Genomic DNA, 20,586 nt, shown 5'->3' on the forward strand with positions numbered 1-20,586 from the left:
CAAGTAAATCTAACACATCTGTATTTGGTGCAGTATTATTTGCTACTGTGAGGAAGTAATGAAATTAATGGCAAATGATTTTTCATTTGGATGACAAGTTTTGTTTGTTTGTTGTTTAATAATGTTCCAAATAGTTTTTGCTTTATTCTTGGAGTGTTTTATTTTTTGAGCTTAGCAAATGACTTTGCTTATTTAATCTTAGAGTGGAAGAGTCTCAACTACTGCTGTAAATTATGTAGAGCTCTCTGTTCCTGGTGTAAAATACTTCAATCTCATAATATTTGCTTATGTTCAACTTTGACCTTATTCAAGTGGAAAACAAGACTCACAGTGCTGCAGGAATATATTAACAAAATTGTATTTTCCATCAACATTGCCTGATTTATAAAATTCTCCCCATTGTTCTTCCCGTAACTTCTCTCTAAACATTGTGATACATGCCTGCTTTATAAATTTCTCCCCACCATTCTTACTGTAGTTTCTCTCTAAAGGTTGTGATCAGTTCATTTTACCTGATTCTGTGATACAATACTTTTCTGCTATGACTTGTACCTAAAGTGTCAGTAAATTTCATTGTTAAAATTTGACAATCATGGTCAGATAAACCATTGACAATTTGTTTTAGCCGGCCGGTGTGGCCGAGCGGTTCTAGGCGCTTCAGTCTGGAACCGCGTGACCGCTATGGTCGCAAGTTCGAATCCTGCCTCGGGCATGGATGTGTGTGATGTCCTTTGGTTAGTTAGGTTTAAATAGTTCTAAGTTCTAGGCGACTGATAACCTCAGATGTTAAGTCCCATAGTGCTCAGAGCCATTTGACCAATTTGTTTTACACCTAAATCACTGCAAGTTGTTGGGCTTAAGAATGAATTGTCAATGACTGTTGCACTTCTCGTATGGAAATTTCACATGGGAAATAATCCTAAGCTGGACATCCAACAACTCCAGTTGCCCTCAGTCAGTACTGCATGACCAGAAAATCAACATTAAAGTCTCCAAAAACAATGATCTTCCAATTAAGTCTGCGTAACCACATTAAAACTGTTTCTAGCTCTTTTGTGAAGCTTAAGATACTTTCTGCCAGTGGTCTGTAAGCTGTTAGTACTACAGGCTTGTGTTTCCTGATCCACTCCTGTAACACAGGATAAAGTAAGCTGTTCATCATAATTTTCATTAACCTGAAGGTCTGGGACTAAACTCCACTTTTTGCACTTCCCCTTTCTTCTTATTTGGTGTATTGTAATGTGGTATTAGGTTTTATCCTTAAAGATGAATCTGTTCAATTTCTGTGATATCTACCTGATGTAATACTCACAAAAAGTCTGCTGATGTTACAATCACATTTTCCTTTTCCTGAATGGATATGAGAACTTTAACTTTTTTATTTAACGGATTTATGATGTTTGATGGGAGACACTAAATGCATTTTCTGTGGTATACTTGGCTTTGTCCAAGCTGCAGTATTTTGTTGTACTAGTAGCTGTATCAACTATAACAATATCTATGCCAATATGGTGAAAAGGTAGGTTGCTGCTCACCATGTAGAGGAGATGTAGAGTTGGGGGTTAGGCACAACAAAATAGTGCTGTACATTCGTGCTTTCAGCCTAAAGGTCTTCTTCTAAAGCAGAAAACACACACAAGTGTGAGCATGACCACTGTCTGGCCTCTGAGGCTCAACTGAGTACAAAAAATGTGCCTGATGGAAAAAGCAATCTGTGAGCAGTAGGGGGAAGGATGAGGCCAGGGCAGGGAGGGAGAGGGATAGCAGGGTAGGGGCGGGGAACGTGTTGTGCTGCTTGTGAGTGTGTGCGGGGACACAGTAGGGACAGGGTAGGGCTGCTAGGTGCCAACATGAGGTTTTTTTGCTGTGTGAGTGTGGGGAGGGGGGGGGCAGAAAAGGAGAGAAGTAGAGGAGGGGGAAAAAGATTATTGAGTGCGTTGGTGGAATAGTGCTGGAGTGAGAGCAGGGAAGAGGATAGATACGTGAAGGACAAGGACTAGTGGAGGTTGAGGCTATTGAGATTATGGGAATGTAGGATATATTGCAGGGAGAGTTCCCACCTGTGCAATTCAGAAAAGCCGGTGTTGGTGGGAAGGACCCAGATGGTTCAGGCTGTGAAGCAGTCATTGAAGTGAAGCATGCTGTGTTAGGCTGTATGTTCAGCAATTGGGTGGTCCAGCTGTCTCTTGGCCATAGTTTGTTGCTGGCCATTCGTGTGGACAGACAGCTTGTTGGTTGTCACGCCCATGTAGAAAGTGGAAAATTGGTTGCAACTTAGTTTGTAGATCACATGACTGCTTTCACAGGTTGCTCTGCCTTTGATGGGATAGGAGATGACTGTGACTGGACTAGAGCAGATGATGGCAGGAGGACATGTGGGACCAGTCTTGTATCAAGGTTTATTGCTGGGATATGAGTCATGAGGCAGGAAGTTGGGGGCAGGTGTGTAATAGGTATAGACAAGGATATTGTACAGGTTCATTGGACAGGGGAATACCACTGTGGGAGAGGTAGGAAGGATATGGGTAGTATATTCCTTATTTCAGGACACAATGAGAGGTAGTCAAAACCCTGACAGAGAATGTGACTCAATTGCTTCAGGCCGTAGTGGATCTGAGTTGGGAGGGGAGTTCGCCTTTGTGGCTGGATGCATGTGGAAGGTGGTAGGTGACAGGAGTGACAAGGCCTGGGAGATCTGTTTCTATACAAGGTTAGGAGCATAATTTCGGTCTCTGAAGCCCTCAGTGAGACCCTATGTATATTTGGAGAGTGACTGTGCATGATCGCAGATGCAACTGCCTGCTAGTCTATATGGTGAGTAGCAATCAATAATTTTCATAATAATGTCATTATTCCAGCCTAGACTTTTCCATCGTTTGTAACTATATTTATTCTGCAGCTCTGTCTTTTTTATGAGTTTACCCTGAAAAGGTCTAGCGATTGCAATGGAAATCACTGGGATAGTGTGGATATTGCTTTGGTCGGACTGGATGCTTCTGGCACTCAGCCGTGCAAGTAGCCTCTTACTAGAAGGATTTGTTGCTAACCATGCCATGTACAATGAGACCGAGTTGAGGATGATGCATCAGTTATGCTCATGTGTGATCTTATCTCTCCCTGAGTGATTGGTTTTTGTTCAGGTTTTGCATTAACACGCTCCACAGAATGCTTCATGCAGAGCTCATCACATCGCTCAAAGTGTGACACAGTTTTCTCGCTACTATGAGGAGCATAGTCTTTAACATGTCTGATATAATGCTCAATTGTCTAATTGAGGTTATGGTCCAAACTGCTACCTGAACCCCCTTCTATTACTATTTGATCCTTCCCCAAAGAGCACAGATCACAGTTGACATTATTGAGCCCTGCACTTGCCTTAAAACTGGTAATCACTTTCCAAAGAGTTGTGAATCAGTTCTGATATTCCCCTCTAAAAGTACTAGTTACCTAGTAATCACTTCCCAAAGAGTCGTGAACTGGTTCTGACATTCCCCTTGTATGTCTGCTGCCTAATAAGAAAACCTTTTTGGTCATCTTAAAACTTTTCTTCCAGCACCTCACCTGCAACTTTTTATCAGTACTTTCAGACTGCTTCAGAGCTTCTTGGGATGTCTGAATGCTTTTGTTCTCTGTCTCCAAAGCACTGAAACTACTGGAGGCAGGTTGACTGAAGCAATCAGACCAGCAATGTCTCCTGGATATTTTCACTGATTTGGAAAGCTTGACTGTAATAAACCTTACAGTCTAGGCCTAACATTACTACTGCAAAACTGCTAAATGTTCTTGCGCCACTGCCAAATCAGCTCAGAGTTTCAAGATAGCCCGTTGTAAAAAGGAAGGAAGAAAGGAAGATTGGATTTAATATAGGAAGAAGGAAGGGAGATTAGGTTTAACGTCCTGTCGACATTGAGGTCATTAGAGATGGAGCACAGGCTCGGATTGTGTCAAGGATGAGGAAGGAAATCGGCCGTGCCCTTTCAAAGGAACCACCCTGGTATATGCCTGGAGCAACTTAGGGAAACCTTGGTAAACCTAAATCTGGATGGCTAGATGCGGGTTTGAACCGTCATCCTCCCAAATGCAAGTCCATTGTGCTAGCCACTGTGCCACCTCCCTTGGTATAAGGTGTTCTCTTTCTGATATAGTGTAGCATTAGCGAAAATCAGTTTATCTCCAGAAGTGACCAGCATCATTCTTCATGCATATTGTATTACATCATCCCACCTGAAAATACACTGACATTCCTCACACTGACATGTCTGATGATTCTGCAGCAGTTCGCACACTTGTCTGTTGTGACAGTCATGCTTTATTCAAAGAAAGGTAACATCTAAGGTATTTCGGAAATGAATTATCTGATAACAGTGAGAACTATTTAGTGACAATTATGTTGGAAAAGTAAATGTACTACATGTATTAAGCTTAAATATTTGGTGTAATGAAATTTACTCGTGAAAGAAAATGAAATTGATTTGTGAAAGATAACTTTATGAGAAAGAGCTACAATAATTTATAAAATGTTATATTCACTTGATTAATAAAAGCAAATTAACTGTTCTTAATTGTCATATGATGAAGATTTTAGAATAGATGCAAATCTTTACTGCTACAAAAAATGTAGGATAGCTTAGTTCACAGCTACACATCATTTCATTTCATTTCATTCCACAATAACTGTCACTTAGTTTCTATTGAACTAATAGTGTTGTGAAAGCATAGAAAGGAAACGTTTGTATATCAATATTTTCAAATCTTTCTTAAATGTCCCTTGTATTGAAGGGGCTACCTGGATCTACAGGAAAATCTATCAAAAAGTTCTGGGTCGTGGGTCTAATTCCAGCCACTACTTGGACTTTGAATAAAAAAGATCATCAGCAGAGGCAGCTGAATACTTCAGGTATAAGAATTTACCCTCATCCTTCCTATAGCCTTGTCAAAGAGGACAGATGTTCAGGTACCCTCTCACCCTTGGAATAAGAAACTGCCACTAAAGGCTGAAGAATAAGAAAACACCAGCAGCGTGAGGATGCAGAAGGCAATGGGACACAGAATGTCTGTCCACAGGAAATGTGGCCTGCAATTGAAAAAGTGTCTATATGATCTCTCCAGTGGTAAAATATTGTGGGAGAGAACTGACAGAATGATGTTGCCTTGAGAAGAGATTGAAAAAAAACTAATGAGGGGGTAACTTTCTACAAGTTGGGGTGTGGAATGTCAGTAGTCTAAATGTGGTAGGGAATCTAGAAATTCTGAAAGTGGAAATTTAAATACAGTAACAGTTATTGAAGTGAAATGGAGAGCTAAATGTAGGGTAATCCCAGTACCACCAGAAAACAGTCAGAAAAATATTGAGTAATATCAATAGCATTAGAAAATGGTATAACAGGTGTAGGATTCATTATAAACCTTGAGGTAACACAGAGAATGAGTTCCTGCAAACAAACAGCTCAGTGATAGGATTATTCTCAAAGCAATCAAAAGCAAACGAATTCCCACAAAAATAGTCCAGGTATACATGCTAATGTCACAAGCAGAACATTAAGAGATGAAGTATACAAAGGCATTGTCTGGGTAAGTCAGTGTGTAAAGGGAGATGAAAATCTAATAATCAGCTAGGAGGGATTGGAACAGGAGAAAGACTGATCAATTCTGCAATTAATTTCAACTAGTAATAGCAAATATGCTGTTCAAGAATCGCAAGAGGAGGAGGTGTAGTTGAAAAAGGCCTGGAGAGAAGGAAGTCGGTAACATAGCAGTTACATACTGTGACCTGATACATTATTTGAGAAGCACTCCCAATCACCTTGCACTACATTTCTCATTCACTCCTTACATGAACTCTTGATATGCAATGGGGCCTTAAAACACGATACACATCCGTATCTGTCCACCTTGAAAACTGATGACTGACTGCCTTAACAGTGGTGCTACCTCAGAGTGGGGGAGGCAGTGACACATACGAGACATGCAGCCTTATATATTTAAATACCCCTACTGACTTTTGAAAACGGGTAAGCTGCTATCCTCATGGCCAGTCTGCTTGTAGGTTGCTGGTTCCAGACTGGCAGCTGCTCTCTTCAGACTGCTGCTAGCAGTCTCTGATGGGATATGAACTCCACTGACTCACTGGGGTGTGGGGCATGGATTAGTTCTGGAATCCACACGATTGGCTGTGGATACTGAGTGATAACATGTATCCCGACCATTGGCTTTTCAGGCAGAGTGATGTCACCCCTTTGCATATTTGATGCAGTTGATAGTGTGGCAAAATAGTATGGCTGCAGATGGTAGCATTTGTGGAAGACCACCATGTGGTTGTTGGCTTCACTTTGATGTAAGTCAAGTCTGCATGCCATCGTGATGAAAGGTCAGACTATCTGGTAGGGGTGATGGTGTGGGGCACAGCATCCATCCCCCTCAAGAGACAGAAGTGAAGCATCTTCTCCTTTGGCTGCGACACAGCCTGGGCTTGTGTCCATATCGGTTCTGGTGGTGCTAGGTGTCAGCACTGGTAGGCTGCTGCTCTTCTGTGGCTCCCCCTGCCCTTTCTGTGGCAGAAACATTGATGTCATCTGGAACTGAAACAGAGCAATGATTCCAAGAAGGAAGAAATTTATCCATTCGTGGTAAGAGCTGATCTAAATATTTGTGTTGGATATCACCATCTGATGTTAGTATGACATACATTGTGTTGCCCAGATGACAGACCTCTGCCCGAGGATACTACTCTTTCTTGCGATACCATACTTCAGAATGGGAGACTGTGACACCGATTTCCAAGTGCTGTTTTTTATTTATTTTTGCTGCTAGATTCACTAGTGATAATGTATGATGTTTACCCATTGACAAGGTGCCATGAGGGACAGAAGGATCCTCATCTTCCTATGGTGTAGCATCTCCACTCAGGATGCCTGAAAGAAGCTTTCAACAACCCTTTTCGAATCTATGAAATGGTGAACTGTATAGGTGCTGTATCCTATGGGCCATGCAGAAAGATTCAAATTCATAATTATTCAACTGGGCACTGTAATCTGTAACAATAGCCGTGAGGAGATCCTCAACAGCGAAAATCTGTTTCAGAGTGTGGCGCATTCGGAGTGCCCCCTTATTGTTTATAGTGATGTCATAAGGATAGCTTGTATGGCTGTCCACAAGAATTAGCCATTTAGCCTCCATAAAAGGTCCAGCAGCATCTGGGTAGAGCCAGCACCAGGGCTCCATTGCATACATCTAGAAAAATAAGAAGTGGGTAATGCACATTCCACATTTCATCTGTGTTCTGGATGTGTTTGGCCGAATCCTGAATTGTAAATCTAAGCTGCTGAAAAAGATCCACTCCCATTATGTTGGCAGTTGTTTGCAAGTGTTTCATCAGCTTTGGTGATTGTACATGTTTGTTTTTATGCCTGGCAGTCTGAATGCAATGATCTTTGATTTGGACTGACTGATCACTATAACTCATTAGCATGGCTTGAAATTTGGACGACTTGGGAGAACCAAATAAAAGTGTACATAGCACTGTTAATTATAGTTTTTGAGGAATCTGTATCAAGTTGAAATGTATGTTTTGTCTGTTGATCCCAAGATCAGTTAAAACAGCTTTATCACCTTAAGAAATAATACTGTTACCTTTATTTTCAAAGTCGTTTTCTGTGTACTGTAGATGACTGACTGCCTATAAATATTGACTTGTGTTTTTTTTGGTGGCATGTAAAGCCGCCAGTATCTTGGCAGGTTTTACTGACATGTTTACTCTTGTGACAGAAAGATTTGTCACAATTATGAAAATCTGTCTTAAAAACCTCAGTTCCTCCAATATTGCAGCTCATCTTATTGGTTCAGAAACTTGAAGCACCAATACATTTCTTCCAACGTAGGATTATTTAAGCAAATATCATTTCACAGTGCTGCATCTGTTGTATGAATGATAATTGTCTCCCTGACTGACATATTGGCATAAGAAAGATTACAGTCCTGTTTTCACATTTGAATTTACGGTACTGAGTGAGATCTTGCAGAATGACTGCTCATTTGTTAAAAGATTGTCCACATTTCTTATACGCCCTATAAAACTTATGGATGCCGTCACCACTAGAATTGTACCTTTAAAACATTTAGTTAACGTGTCTTTCACTTCCATATAACCTAACACACATTGGTCCTTATCCAGATATAATTGCTGCACCAGCTGGTAGATATGAGCACCTACATTGGGTAATAAGAATGCACTTTTGGTAACATCACCTATTGTCCTGTGGGTTGTGGACTGTTACTCCAGCTGCGCTATGTACTTGGACCAAGATTCCTTTGCCGGGTCTAATGGGTGGTGTGCATCTGACATTCTCTTGCCATTGTTCCAGTTCATCTAACATATGTAACAGCTTTTCTCAGGTAGTAGTAAGAGACTGCAAGAGGTTAAAGATTTGAATTGTGATATTAAGTTGCTGTGCCATCTAGAATGAACTAAAGACAGGTTATTGTTCCCTTGATAACATAATGGGATACAGCACAAAAGAAAGTTCTAACAAGAAAAATAGTACAAGAAGTTACAGAGTTTGTGAATATGAAGATCTTGAGGCCCATTACGATCACTGACTATCTTGAAGTCAATATTCTCAGTCAGCAAAACATAGAATAAGACTCTGTATTGCAACTCTCATAAATTTGAAACATCTCTTTGGTACAATCTGTGTCAATTGGCACTGAAGTATGTTGTCTTCAATTGCTGTTATGTCTACTTGCTGCCCGGACTGATTAGAGTTCAGGCAGCTAGTACACATGAAAGGAAAACTCTCACACCTGAAGATGACAGCTGGGTTGATCTTTGAAATATTACACATGTAATGGAAACAACACAGCAGAACACTTTGGAAGCATACCAGTAATCAAACATGCCAAGAAAATGTGAGAGATAATATCCATTTTCTTTAAACGCAGGCTGTTGGTGTTCTAGCTCCTCTGCAATGGTGTCTCTTATCAGATATGACATGGGCCCAGTATTCCAGTGTACAAAGGACACCCACAGTTTGTGAAAGGTGGTGACAGCTAGATGCCTGCTAATATAGGTCTGTATGTATGGGCTTGTGGTAAACAGAAAGCCCCAGTGATCCATTCAATTTCCAGCTGACTAAAACATCTAGAAATGGAAGACAGCCATCTGACTCCATTTCCATCATAAACTGTATATTCTCATGGATAGAATTTAGATGCTGTAAAAATCACGGCAGCTCTGCCTTACCAGGGGCCCGCACTACAAAAGTATCATTTACATATTTCCAGAAAACTTTGGGTTTTAGTTCCACTGACTCAAGTGTCCTCTCCTCAGTCTTCCATAGGAAAGGTTTTCCACCAGGGGGATAGAGGACTACCCAAGGCAACACTTGTCAGTGTGTTCAAAATGTTGACTATTGAATAAAAAGTAAGTTCAGGGAAGGGAATGATGGAACAGATTTTTATATCGAATGTGAACTTAAGTGCCGAGGAGTGACAACAAACGTATTAAGCGATCCTTAGAATTAAACAACATCAAAACTTATTAATAAGTTTGATTTGTTGAGTTTTAGGAACTTAATTCTATTAAAAAAGTCAGCAGAATTGCAAAAATGATATGAAAGTTTCTCACGGAAGGTCTTAACAGTAAAGTTAGATGTTTAGGTAAGTCATAAGTCTGTGCTCTGATATTACTTACAGTTGGTTGTTGCTTGTGGATTTTTGGGAGACTGTAAAACTTGAGTGGAACAGAGTTGGTCTTAAATCTTTCTGCAACTTCTTGAGGAAGAGGTGAAGAATTTGACAATGACAATGTGACATTTTCTTTTCTATCTCACCTGTAAGGTCTTTGTCAACCTACAGTATGTAACATGCTGTAAATCTTTTGGTTACAGCGATTGACTGTACTCAGTTTCCATAGTCACGTCACTATATCCACAGCCTGTGATTCATTTCCATATACTTTTTTTACTTCAAACATACATTAGCAGAAATTTCTTCTTTATCTCATAAATTACTTGCTTAAACTAAGGCTCATGTTGTATAATAGTAGAGTTCTTTTAGTGAGGAATGCCCTCTTTGCATGTTCCAGTCTGCTGTTTTGTCCTTGTTGCTTCATCCATAATGTCTACATCTACATCTACATTTATACTCCACAAGCCACCCAACGGTGTGTGGCGGAGGGCACTTTACGTGCCACTGTCATTATCTCCCTTTCCTATTCCAGTCGCGTATGGTTCGCGGGAAGAACGACTGTCTGAAAGCCTCTGTGCGCGCTCTAATCTCTCTAATTTTACATTCGTGATCTCCTCGGGAGGTATAAGTAGGGGGAAGCAATATATTCGATACCTCATCCAGAAACGCACCCTCTCGAAACCTGGCAAGCAAGCTACACCGCGATGCAGAGCGCCTCTCTTGCAGAGTCTGCCACTTGAGTTTGTTAAACATCTCAGTAACGCTATCACGGTTACCAAATAACCCTGTGATGAAACGCGCCGCTCTTCTTTGGATCTTCTCTATCTCCTCCGTCAACCCGATCTGGTACGGATCCCACACTGATGAGCAATACTCAAGTATAGGTCGAACGAGTGTTTTGTAAGCCACCTCCTTTGTTGATGGACTACATTTTCTAAGGACTCTCCCAATGAATCTCAACCTGGTACCCGCCTTACCAACAATTAATTTTATATGATCATTCCACTTCAAATCGCTCCGCACGCATACTCCCAGATATTTTACAGAAGTAACTGCTACCAGTGTTTGTTCCGCTATCATATAATCATACAATAAAGGATCCTTCTTTCTATGTATTCGCAATACATTACATTTGTCTATGTTAAGGGTCAGTTGCCACTCCCTGCACCAAGTGCCTATCCGCTGCAGATCTTCCTGCATTTCGCTACAATTTTCTAATGCTGCAACTTCTCTGTATACTACAGCATCATCCGCGAAAAGCCGCATGGAACTTCCGACACTATCTACTAGGTCATTTATATATATTGTGAAAAGCAATGGTCCCATAACACTCCCCTGTGGCACGCCAGAGGTTACTTTAACGTCTGTAGATGTCTCTCCAATGCTTCATTTTGCCTCAGAATTACCAGGATTTTCCAACTTTGTATACTATGTGGTCCCCAGTTTTGGTGCTCAGTTTATCACTGATCTCATTTCCACTCATCATCATTGCTTTTGACTTTCTTTGGTTTTCTGTCAGTCCCTGTTTTGTGCTCATTAGTCTGTTGATTCTATTCAGCATGTCCTGTAATTTTTGCTCACTCTGACTTAAGGATAGCAAAGTGATCATCATATCTTACCAATGATATCCTTTTGTCGAGAAATTTACACACCCGAATCTTTCTTTTATTTCCGTCATTGTGTCTTTGAGTTACAGGTTGAACAGTAGAAGAGAAAGATTTACATCATTTTAATCTAAGGACTTATCTCTTTAATGTTCCAGTCTTTCGTTCCCTCTTGGTTCTTGTAAGTACTGTATATCTCAAAACTGCCTGTCTGCTGCCTTTAGCTTCCCCAAAGCCAAACTGCTCATCGTCTAACAGAGCCTCAACTTTCTTTTCCTCTGACCTGTTTATTATTCTGGTGAGCAAAGCATAAGTTGTTAAGTTGATTGAGTACTGGTTCTCATATTTATCTGCCTATGCTATCTGTGGGATAGTATCGATAGTATTCTGAGAGTTCAGTGGTGTGTCTGCACTCTCATAGATTCTTCATGTTGAACTAGAAAATCATTTTATCCCTACTCCCCCACACCTCAATGAAGCTTGAAATTTCAAAGGAGTGTTTGTCTGTCACTGCTACATTGTTTGATCACAAGCCTTCCAAAGCTCCAACTACCACTTGATCCCCTATGTCATCCAAATCAACATTCATTTCTTCTTCTGTCACATCAGCAGACAATTTCTCCACCTTGTAGACACCCTTGTTGTACTCTTTTTCATGTATACACTCTCTCCTTAGTGTTAAACTGTGGATTGTCTTTTACATTTTAATGTAGTCAGCTTTGCTTGTAACTAACAACATTAGTTCAACTTTTCTGTGTGCCAAACATTTTCTTTCGAAGACCATTTACTTTTTGATTTCTTCATGTTTTTCCAGCAGCCGTTTTGCTTTTGCTCCCCTGCACTTGCTACTGACATCATAGCTAAGAGACTTGTATGACTGTATTCCTTCCATTTGCAGAACATTTTTGTATTCTCTTGTTTCATCAATCAGTGAAGTATTTCTGCTGTCACCACAGGTTTCTTTGCAGTTTTTTTCCTAGGACCCATGTTTGTCAACTCACCTTATATGATTGCCCTTTTTAGGGACTCCCTTTCAACTGAAATACCTACTGTGGTATATATTATCGCAAATTTCAGGTTTTCTAGCTTCCCTGCCACATTTAGACTTCCTACATTCCATGCTCCTATGTGCAGAATATTACCTTTTCATTGGTTTTTTCAATCTTGTTCTCAAGACCACTCCACCCTTGGCAGTACACTCCTAGAGACCTGAATCTGGGAGGGATAATCATGACATTTTTTCAGTTACAAGCAACATTTCCTGTGGATACACATTATGTGTGTCCAATGCAGCAGTTTCCATTGCGTTCTGCATCCTCAAGCAGTCGATAATTTCTATTCCTTCTGCTTGAAGGGTAGTTCTCCACCCCAAGAGCATAAGGGTACTCTGGAGCTGTATAAATCTGTCTTCTTTGATGAGGCCATTGGCAGAGAGAAGTCTTTGGCCGTCACTGCTGATGATTTTTTAAATTGAAAAAGTAAGCAATGGTTGGGACTGAACCTGGGATCTTTCCATTAGCAGATGAAGATGCTATCTCTAGACTTATGTTGTAATCTATGTAGTTAATATTTATAATGTAGGCAATGTCTGTTTTATCTGCAATGAATCTGATATTCACTTTCATATTTTGTATTTTGTCTGTTGTTTGTGTGTATTTTATGTTGTCCCTTTGTGTTACTTAGATTCCTGGCTGTTTTATTTTATATGTGACTAATTGTACCCAGCCACGCATTGCTGTGGCCTAGTGCAGTTAAATGGAAAAGAAAAGAAAGAGAAAGCATACATTCCGGATATGTTTAATTTCACAGTATTTTTTGTTGTTTTGTTGTCTATGCAGAAAAGAGATTATCTTCTTTCCTGACTCTAGAATATGCAATTGTTTGAGCGAGAAGTAATCTGTGTCTATATCTAAACCACACAATTCGAAAAATTGGTCATGAGTTTTGTTGATGGTGACTGCAAATGCCATTCAATTTTGGAATTTCAGTCTGCTAAATTGAAGTGGCATATCCATTGGAATCATGGGAATGTGAGAAATGAGGACATCTTCACCTTTGAATAGTCTTGTTAGGAGTATTACTTCTATGATGTTTCTCATAAAATTTTTTACTACAGCCATGTGCCGTTGCAAAACTTTGGCTGGTTGATATTTTGCAATGTGGCAGTTTTGAGTAACAGTACGTGCAGTAGCATCCCTGGCCGGTCAAGTGAATTCAAAAATTCTATTGGATAATTAATTGCTTCCAAAAAACTGTCGACAGGCTTTTATGAGACTGTTTCAAGTTGAATGTTATACTGAACAATAGTGTTAAGTTTGTAGACATCTATGTTCTTGGTGCCAAGAAAAGTGTGTTCACACAGCCAGTCAGGATTCTTATGATTGGTTTGAATATTGAGAAATTACAGCTCAATTCCAATCAAAATGAAAATAAATCTAAGTCTATGAAAACTCAGTTTAACTATGCATCTGTCCAGAAGCATGCTGTCCGACACAAGCAATGTTTAGTGTTGTGTGTGTTGTAATTACGTTCATCTGTTGAACGTAAAAACTATAGGTTATATATATATTTTTTAAAAATCGAATACATTGATGTGTCAAAACGTCAAAGCAATTGATGAAGAACTTGCAGAGATATAAGATTTTAAACAGATGAATATTTACATTTTCATTAATAGACCTATAGATTTTGATACCTCATTTGTTATTGGGCTTTTGCTTGTCTTTTCAATTGTCTGTGCTACTTACATTGTACTTTGAAGGTTTTCAGTGCTTTTAGATTGATTGTTACCTTAATGTATCACTTTGTTCTCATATTTCCTTTTTGAACCACTGCTTATTTTGGAAAATTTTGCATTTTCTCTTAGTTTTTGGAACTGCTATATTGAAATAATATCGTAAATAAGTATTGTACTTTTCATTTGTTTCTTTGGTGTAACACATACAACACCTCTCGGTGTTAATAAACCAAAATAGCTCCCAAATTAGCTCCCATGCCCTCAAAATATGAATTCAGAAAATGTCCCAAGCCCCTCCACAAGTAGTAATTTACAAAATAGAAATAAGAGACCAATAGAGAGAAATCTATAGTTAAAAAAAATAATAGAAAAAGAAAAGAATTTTAATAATAAATTTTGGAAGCATGGGAGGGGGGAAAAACGATAGAAATGGTTAAATTATTAGTTATTCTTATATATGAGAAAATCAATATTATAGTCACAGAACGTAGGTCTTGAATATCAAAGATAGCATTTACTAAAGTATAAATAGACATACAATGCAATTATGATACTCCAGTCTCTATCCTCTAGTCTGTTCGAAGTCAATTAGGACGTACAGCTTTAGGAAGCAACAATAGGAGCTTTATTAAACCAGGGCACAAGAATAAATCGCGACGAGGTTGTTTTTTGGGAAGCATTAATTTCAGATCAGAATTAGAACTTTTGTCATATTAGAGGAACGGCAAGGTCACCAATAATCTCTCTGACTTTAATGTCACTTCGTGTGAAGATTTAAATATTTTACGGAATTAACGATTTTTGGACAGATTCGGACTTTGTATTGTGATAGTGGAAAAGCTTTACTTCACGCGACTAGTAATCATAGTTCGTGACAGTTTATGGATATTAAACGGGAACAATCTTTTTATTGAAAGGGACAGAACATTGTTTAGTATCTCTGATACTGACGGGTTTCTAGATTAGATACTTATTCAAAGAACCCCTTTGAATGCGATCGTGTGAATGAACTGATTTATTAATAATTATTGTTAAAAAAATAAGGTGTTAATTTGAAACTGACTATTCTTCTTGAACTTTACTTCAATTTAGGTTCATAAATAATTAGGTTACGTGATTTTCACCAAGAATAAATTGTAGAGTGCAGACGAGTAACTGAAACAAGTGAACGAGAATCTATTGAAAACACTAGTATTAATTTACTTATGGTTTTTTCCTTCAAAACTGGGAAGACAATATGTGTAGTGACTCACTGGGGTTAATTTAAGAACTAGCCAGGATAAAACAAAACCCCTCAATACCAGTCAATGTATAGATAAATTAACGTTCCTACTTTAATGCAAGTTACGGAAGTCGGGATAGAAAAAAGGGTCGCTACATTGGTTTGAAATATATCTGCCCACTGTTCTTTTCTGTTTAAATACATTGATTATTTGTTGGTGGATATAGATGAAATGGTTATAAATATTTTTAGGTACTCTTGTATCACCTTACCAGTTCACTGATTTCATCACTTGGATGCAAGAATTGCATTTGAATCCAGTAGTAATCACAGCCATGAAAGCAATGATGGCATTTCCTCTTGCGTATCACATATCTAATGGTGTCCGTCACTTGGTAAGTAACTATATGTATTTATATCATAAAGTAATAAAACTTTACTGTTGGTTTTGACATTATTGGTAGCATACATAAATCTGCATCTATTCATGAACAAGACAATTTATTTTGGATAAATGAGCCAGTTATGCAACAAAAGGTACAACTAAAGCAGTATAATAGTTGTTTGAGAGAAAATAAGCATCTGAGGAATAAGAATCAAATAATAACAGAAAGAAAACTAGATGTACACACCCTCTCTGAAATCATTTGAGTACACAAATATAAAATTAAATCGAGAGAACTGTATGGTGAGGTCAGATGGTGGTTACTGTAAAAACAAGTCCTTATATCAGATATAGGGAACATCATTCAGTGTGTATAATTTTTTGATTCTGTTCCATCTGATTGTTTTATTCAGAATGAAATTTTATACAGTATGTGCGTGTGTTGACCTTGCAAATTGTTCCTGCTAGAACACACAGTAAGATTCTCTTCATTAGTTTTCCAGGAGCTCAGCACACTGTTTGTAGTGCAAGTTTTTGTACTTTACGTGGTTAAAAACCACAAATAAGACAATTGTTAACTTGTGGGATACATGTAGTGGAGTAAAAAAAATTTTTTTCCCATGTGTTGTGGAACTACAACTCATGTTCTGTCACACAAGATACAGGGTGAGTCAGGAGGAAAGGTACATGCTTTGAGGGGTGATAGTATTAGTGATTCTGAACGAAATACTTCATATGGATGTATACCATATTCCGAATGGTTTTCCAGATAGAGCATATTTAATATCACTTTTGTACGCTTTTATTGAATAACTCGAAAACCGCATCTTCCAGAGACAATGTGACACAGTACAAAATTAATCTATATTAAATTTCCTACAAAAAAGGTCCTATTCATTTTTTTCTCTAGAGCTAATGGTTTGTGCAAAGAGAGCACGAGAATGTTGGAAAACTTGCTCCACGTGCTTGCTCTGTAGCTTATGTAGTTTGTAGGCCAATTTGAGGTAGTTTCCTGACTTGATAGACCACAAGTGTACCCTGTCAAACTGTTTGTCTCAACTTGCTACCTCAATATGCTACCTCAAATTGGTCTACAAAAACTATGTAAGCTACAGGGCATGTGCGTCGAGCGAGTTTTTCAACATTCTTGTGCTCTCTTCGCACATGCAGCTCTCCATGATACTCTATCCTGTGCAAGCTGTTTCATCTCCCAGTATGTACTGCAGCCTACATCCTTCTGAATCTCTTTGCACAAACCATTAGTAAAAAAAAATGAATAGTGCCTTTTTTGTAGGAAATTTAATATAGTTTAATTTTTTTACTGCAACACATTTTCGCTGCAGGGTGCAGTTTTTGAGTTATTCAAGAAAAACGTACAAAAGTGATATTAAATGTGTCCTATCTAGAAACCATTCGGAATGGGGCAAACGTCCATATGAAGTTTTTTGTTAAGAATCATTAATACTATTACCCCCTCAAAGCATGTACCTTTCCTCCTAACTCTCCCTGTATAATCAACTTTTCCCTTCACATATGATTAAATCATCTACATTTTGTTTTTTCTTTTTAGGTTTGGGATTTAGGAAAGGCACTGACAATAAAGGGAGTGTATTACACAGGGTATGCTATGTTAACTGCATCAACAATTGTGACAGCATGGCTACTGTCACTGTAATATAAAAAGTCTTTCCTCATAACAATCACAATGGAAGTAGTGCTTGGTGTAGTGTGCTTAAAGAGTATGCAACAGTACTTATTTATGAAGAAAGTGTGTGTAAATCTGCAACACTTTTGTGTACATAACTGCTTTGCAGGTTCTAACTCCAACATTATTTTAAAATATTTGTGAATTCAAGAAACTGTAGTATATGATTATGTAATGGCAGGTATTGCTTAGGATAATAAATAATCCACTAATAAAATTGACAAGTCTTTCTCTGTTACCATGGCTAGGCCGAAAATTTGTTATTTCCAGTCAGTAAAAGTAAAATTGAACTTCATGCGGACAGTCAAGGGCGAAGCACAGCCACTGAATTTCAAAGTAAAAGCAGTCATAATTTAATTTCATTATACCTATGAGGCACGCCAAGACTGACAGTAAAATGCCAAGAACAAACACAGCACTGGAAGCCGGCTGTTTAAGTGCCAGGTAGATAGGCAGCTGCGTGTGATAACGAGCCACAGAGCTATAAGATATCAACACACAAAAGGGAGCCTTGTGTATTCTGATGATGGAGCCGTTGACATGGACCACAATTGAAAATATTAGGAAAACAGCACATCTGGTTAAAGAGAGAGCATGGGACGAATGGGAGAAACAGAGATAGCCTTCTTGTGGGGGCAGCACTGCATCATCTAAAGCCAATGAAGGGCTTAGGTCACAATGTGTGACCATATAGAGAGGAGCAGTCTACTCCTGCACTCAGCCTGTCAGCCTGTGAAGAACTGCTGGACAATAGTGCAAAAATACAGCCAATAAGTTGGTGAGTGTGTGTGGGAGGGGGGGGGGGGGTCGAAGGGAAATGTAACGAAGCTTGGGAGCAGGGTGTTCAAGGGTAACAAACAAGACCTTAGAGAGTTTATTGAGACTGTAGACACAGCATTTTAATTAGTTAAGCCATAGGAACACGAAGCATTATTGAAATTTGTTAAAGCTGAAATAGATTACTATGCGTGCAAAATATTCTAAGCAAAGCAAGGAAAAGGTGAGTGATCTTGTTGTGGGCAAGCAGAATTGACAAGATGCAAAGAGATTTCTGGGAAGCCGTAATTCGAGTTACAAGTCGGGAGAACATGACAGGTGCTGTAGTGTCGGTAGACTCGTTGAGATGAGCTTGTTTTATTCAGGGCCTAAGTAATGCTAGAATTCAGACAATAGTGTGAAGCCAAGGAGATGAAATTGGTTTGACAGCTACAGTGGAGTTAGCACAGCAAGAGGAAAATACGATATTATCAATGAAAGAGTGGGGACTGGTCCCGAGGGTAAAGTTTAACCGTGGAATAGAAACGGTAATGGGGCCAAAACAAATTAAGGATTTAAAATGTGTTACATGTGATTTGAGAGAGCATGTTGCAAGAAAATGTAGGAAGAATAAGATGGGGGAGAGTAAGGGTGATGACAGGTAGAGTTTACTAACTTTGTTACGGATGTGACAAGCAGGGTGACACCAAAGCAGAGGAAGTGCAGCAGAGCTCCGATGCCAACAAAACCGGCAAAAGCACAGGGAAGCTAAAAGATGACAAAACTGCACAGTCGGGCATTGTCGCAGTAAGCAATCCCACAGTTACCCTCATAGACTGTGCCACAGAGAATGATTTTCTGTTATTATAGTTTATAGAGTTAAGAAAGTACTTAAAGCTATTGATAGACACAGGAACACACTCGTGTTTGTTAAAGAGAATGAGTATTCCAGTTAAGCATAGAGTTAGAGTAAATGAAGTAGAAAGGTTTAGGTTGAAAGGTGTAACGAGTTAAGCAGTTAAGTACAGTAGGGGTTTAGTGTAGATACGTTGAAGTGTGGAAGGTGCTGTCGGAAAACTCAGGCAGTAGTTTCATGTATGGCTCAGGACTAGACATTCCATATGATGGGTTGATACATAGAGACTTCCTAACAGAGCATAAGGTTAAGTTCGACTACGCGGAGAAAGTTGTAAGACGATTAGGGTGAGCTATACCCCTGATAGTAGAAGAGGAACTGAGAGGTTATGAGCCCGAGGTGAGCCAAGAATCTGATGGGGAAATAGGTCCCCAAGAAGAAAAAATAATGTCGTTGAGAGTGGAAGGCAAGGTGCCAGGAGAGAGTGAAAGGGAAATGATGAAATTACAGAAGCAACAAAGAGTAGAGCATTTAAATGCCGAGAAAAGGAGTGCATTATTGGAAGGGTGTACTGAGTATGGAGACATTTTACATCCAGACTGTTTATATTTTAGAATCAAATAAATATGTCTTAAAGATAGGTATGGAAAGATTAGAGAATTTATTTTTATTTGTACAGAGTACTTACACTACAGAGAGAGATTGCTGATAGGAAAGGAGAGTATGAGATATGAAAGGAGAGTAAGAGGTTTGTTAAAAAATTCTGGAACATTTGTAATTTTGTACCAGTGGTGTGCTGGAGTGAAATGCGGTTGGCATCATTGCACACGCCTGTGTTTAATGTGTAAATGCTGGAAGTTTCATTGTTTTATGTCCGTTAGTTATTGTTCAGTACTGTATTGAGTAGAATGTTGTATCACACAGTTTGCAAATTTCGAGATGGCAGAGTTAGAGGAGCAAAGCATCTCCATTAAATTTTGCGTGCTTTCCAAGAAAACCTTTACAGATACACACCAAATGATGCAGGAAGCCTACGATGATGAGTGCTTAAGCTTTACTCGGTGTTATGAATGGTTCACATGGTTAAAAAATGGCCGGACTTAAGTTAAAACTGATCCTCATTCAGGATGCCTTTCGATGTCTACCAACAATGTTCACGTCAGGAATGTCAACAAAATTGTGTGTGTCATGTGAAGACTGACTGATCCAGAGATTGCAGGAAAATGTAACATTTCAGTTGGATCAGCAGAAAAATGTAACATTTCAGTTGGATCAGCAGAAAAATGTAACATTTCAGTTGGATCACTTCATGAAATTCTGACACATCATCACAGAATGCATTTTGTTACTGCCAAGTTTGTCCCAGGGCTCATGAGTCAAGACCAGAAAGACCTTTGCCTCGTAATCTGTGAAGAGCTTTTGGATCGCGTGAATGAGAATGAGATGTTCCTTAAGAGAATCATAACTGATGATGAGATTGAATCTACCATTATGAGACCAAGGTAACGTCTTCTTAATGGAATGGGAAAGGTTCTCCGAGACTAAAACAAGCTTGTCTGGTCAGGCCAAATGTCAGAGCCATGCTGACAGTTTTCTTTGAGTTTAAAGGATTACTTCATCATGAATTTGTGCCACAG

At 39.0% G+C, this 20,586-nt stretch overlaps 1 protein-coding gene across 1 annotated transcript in view; it reads left to right on the forward strand.

Moving 5' to 3' along the window:
• LOC126163080 (succinate dehydrogenase cytochrome b560 subunit, mitochondrial-like) overlaps positions 1 to 17,525 on the forward strand; it is an 81,732-nt gene extending 64,207 nt beyond the window's left edge. The window contains exons 4-5 of the mRNA XM_049919989.1: positions 15,500 to 15,642; positions 17,203 to 17,525. Of these exons, the coding sequence (XP_049775946.1) occupies positions 15,500 to 15,642; positions 17,203 to 17,307 (248 nt within the window). The 3' untranslated portion in view covers positions 17,308 to 17,525. The remainder of the gene's footprint in view (positions 1 to 15,499; positions 15,643 to 17,202) is intronic.
• The last annotated feature ends 3,061 nt before the right edge of the window (positions 17,526 to 20,586 follow it).

This window comes from Schistocerca cancellata, chromosome 2 (genome assembly GCF_023864275.1).
Source record: "Schistocerca cancellata isolate TAMUIC-IGC-003103 chromosome 2, iqSchCanc2.1, whole genome shotgun sequence".
Classification (NCBI taxonomy): Eukaryota; Metazoa; Arthropoda; class Insecta; order Orthoptera; family Acrididae; genus Schistocerca; species Schistocerca cancellata.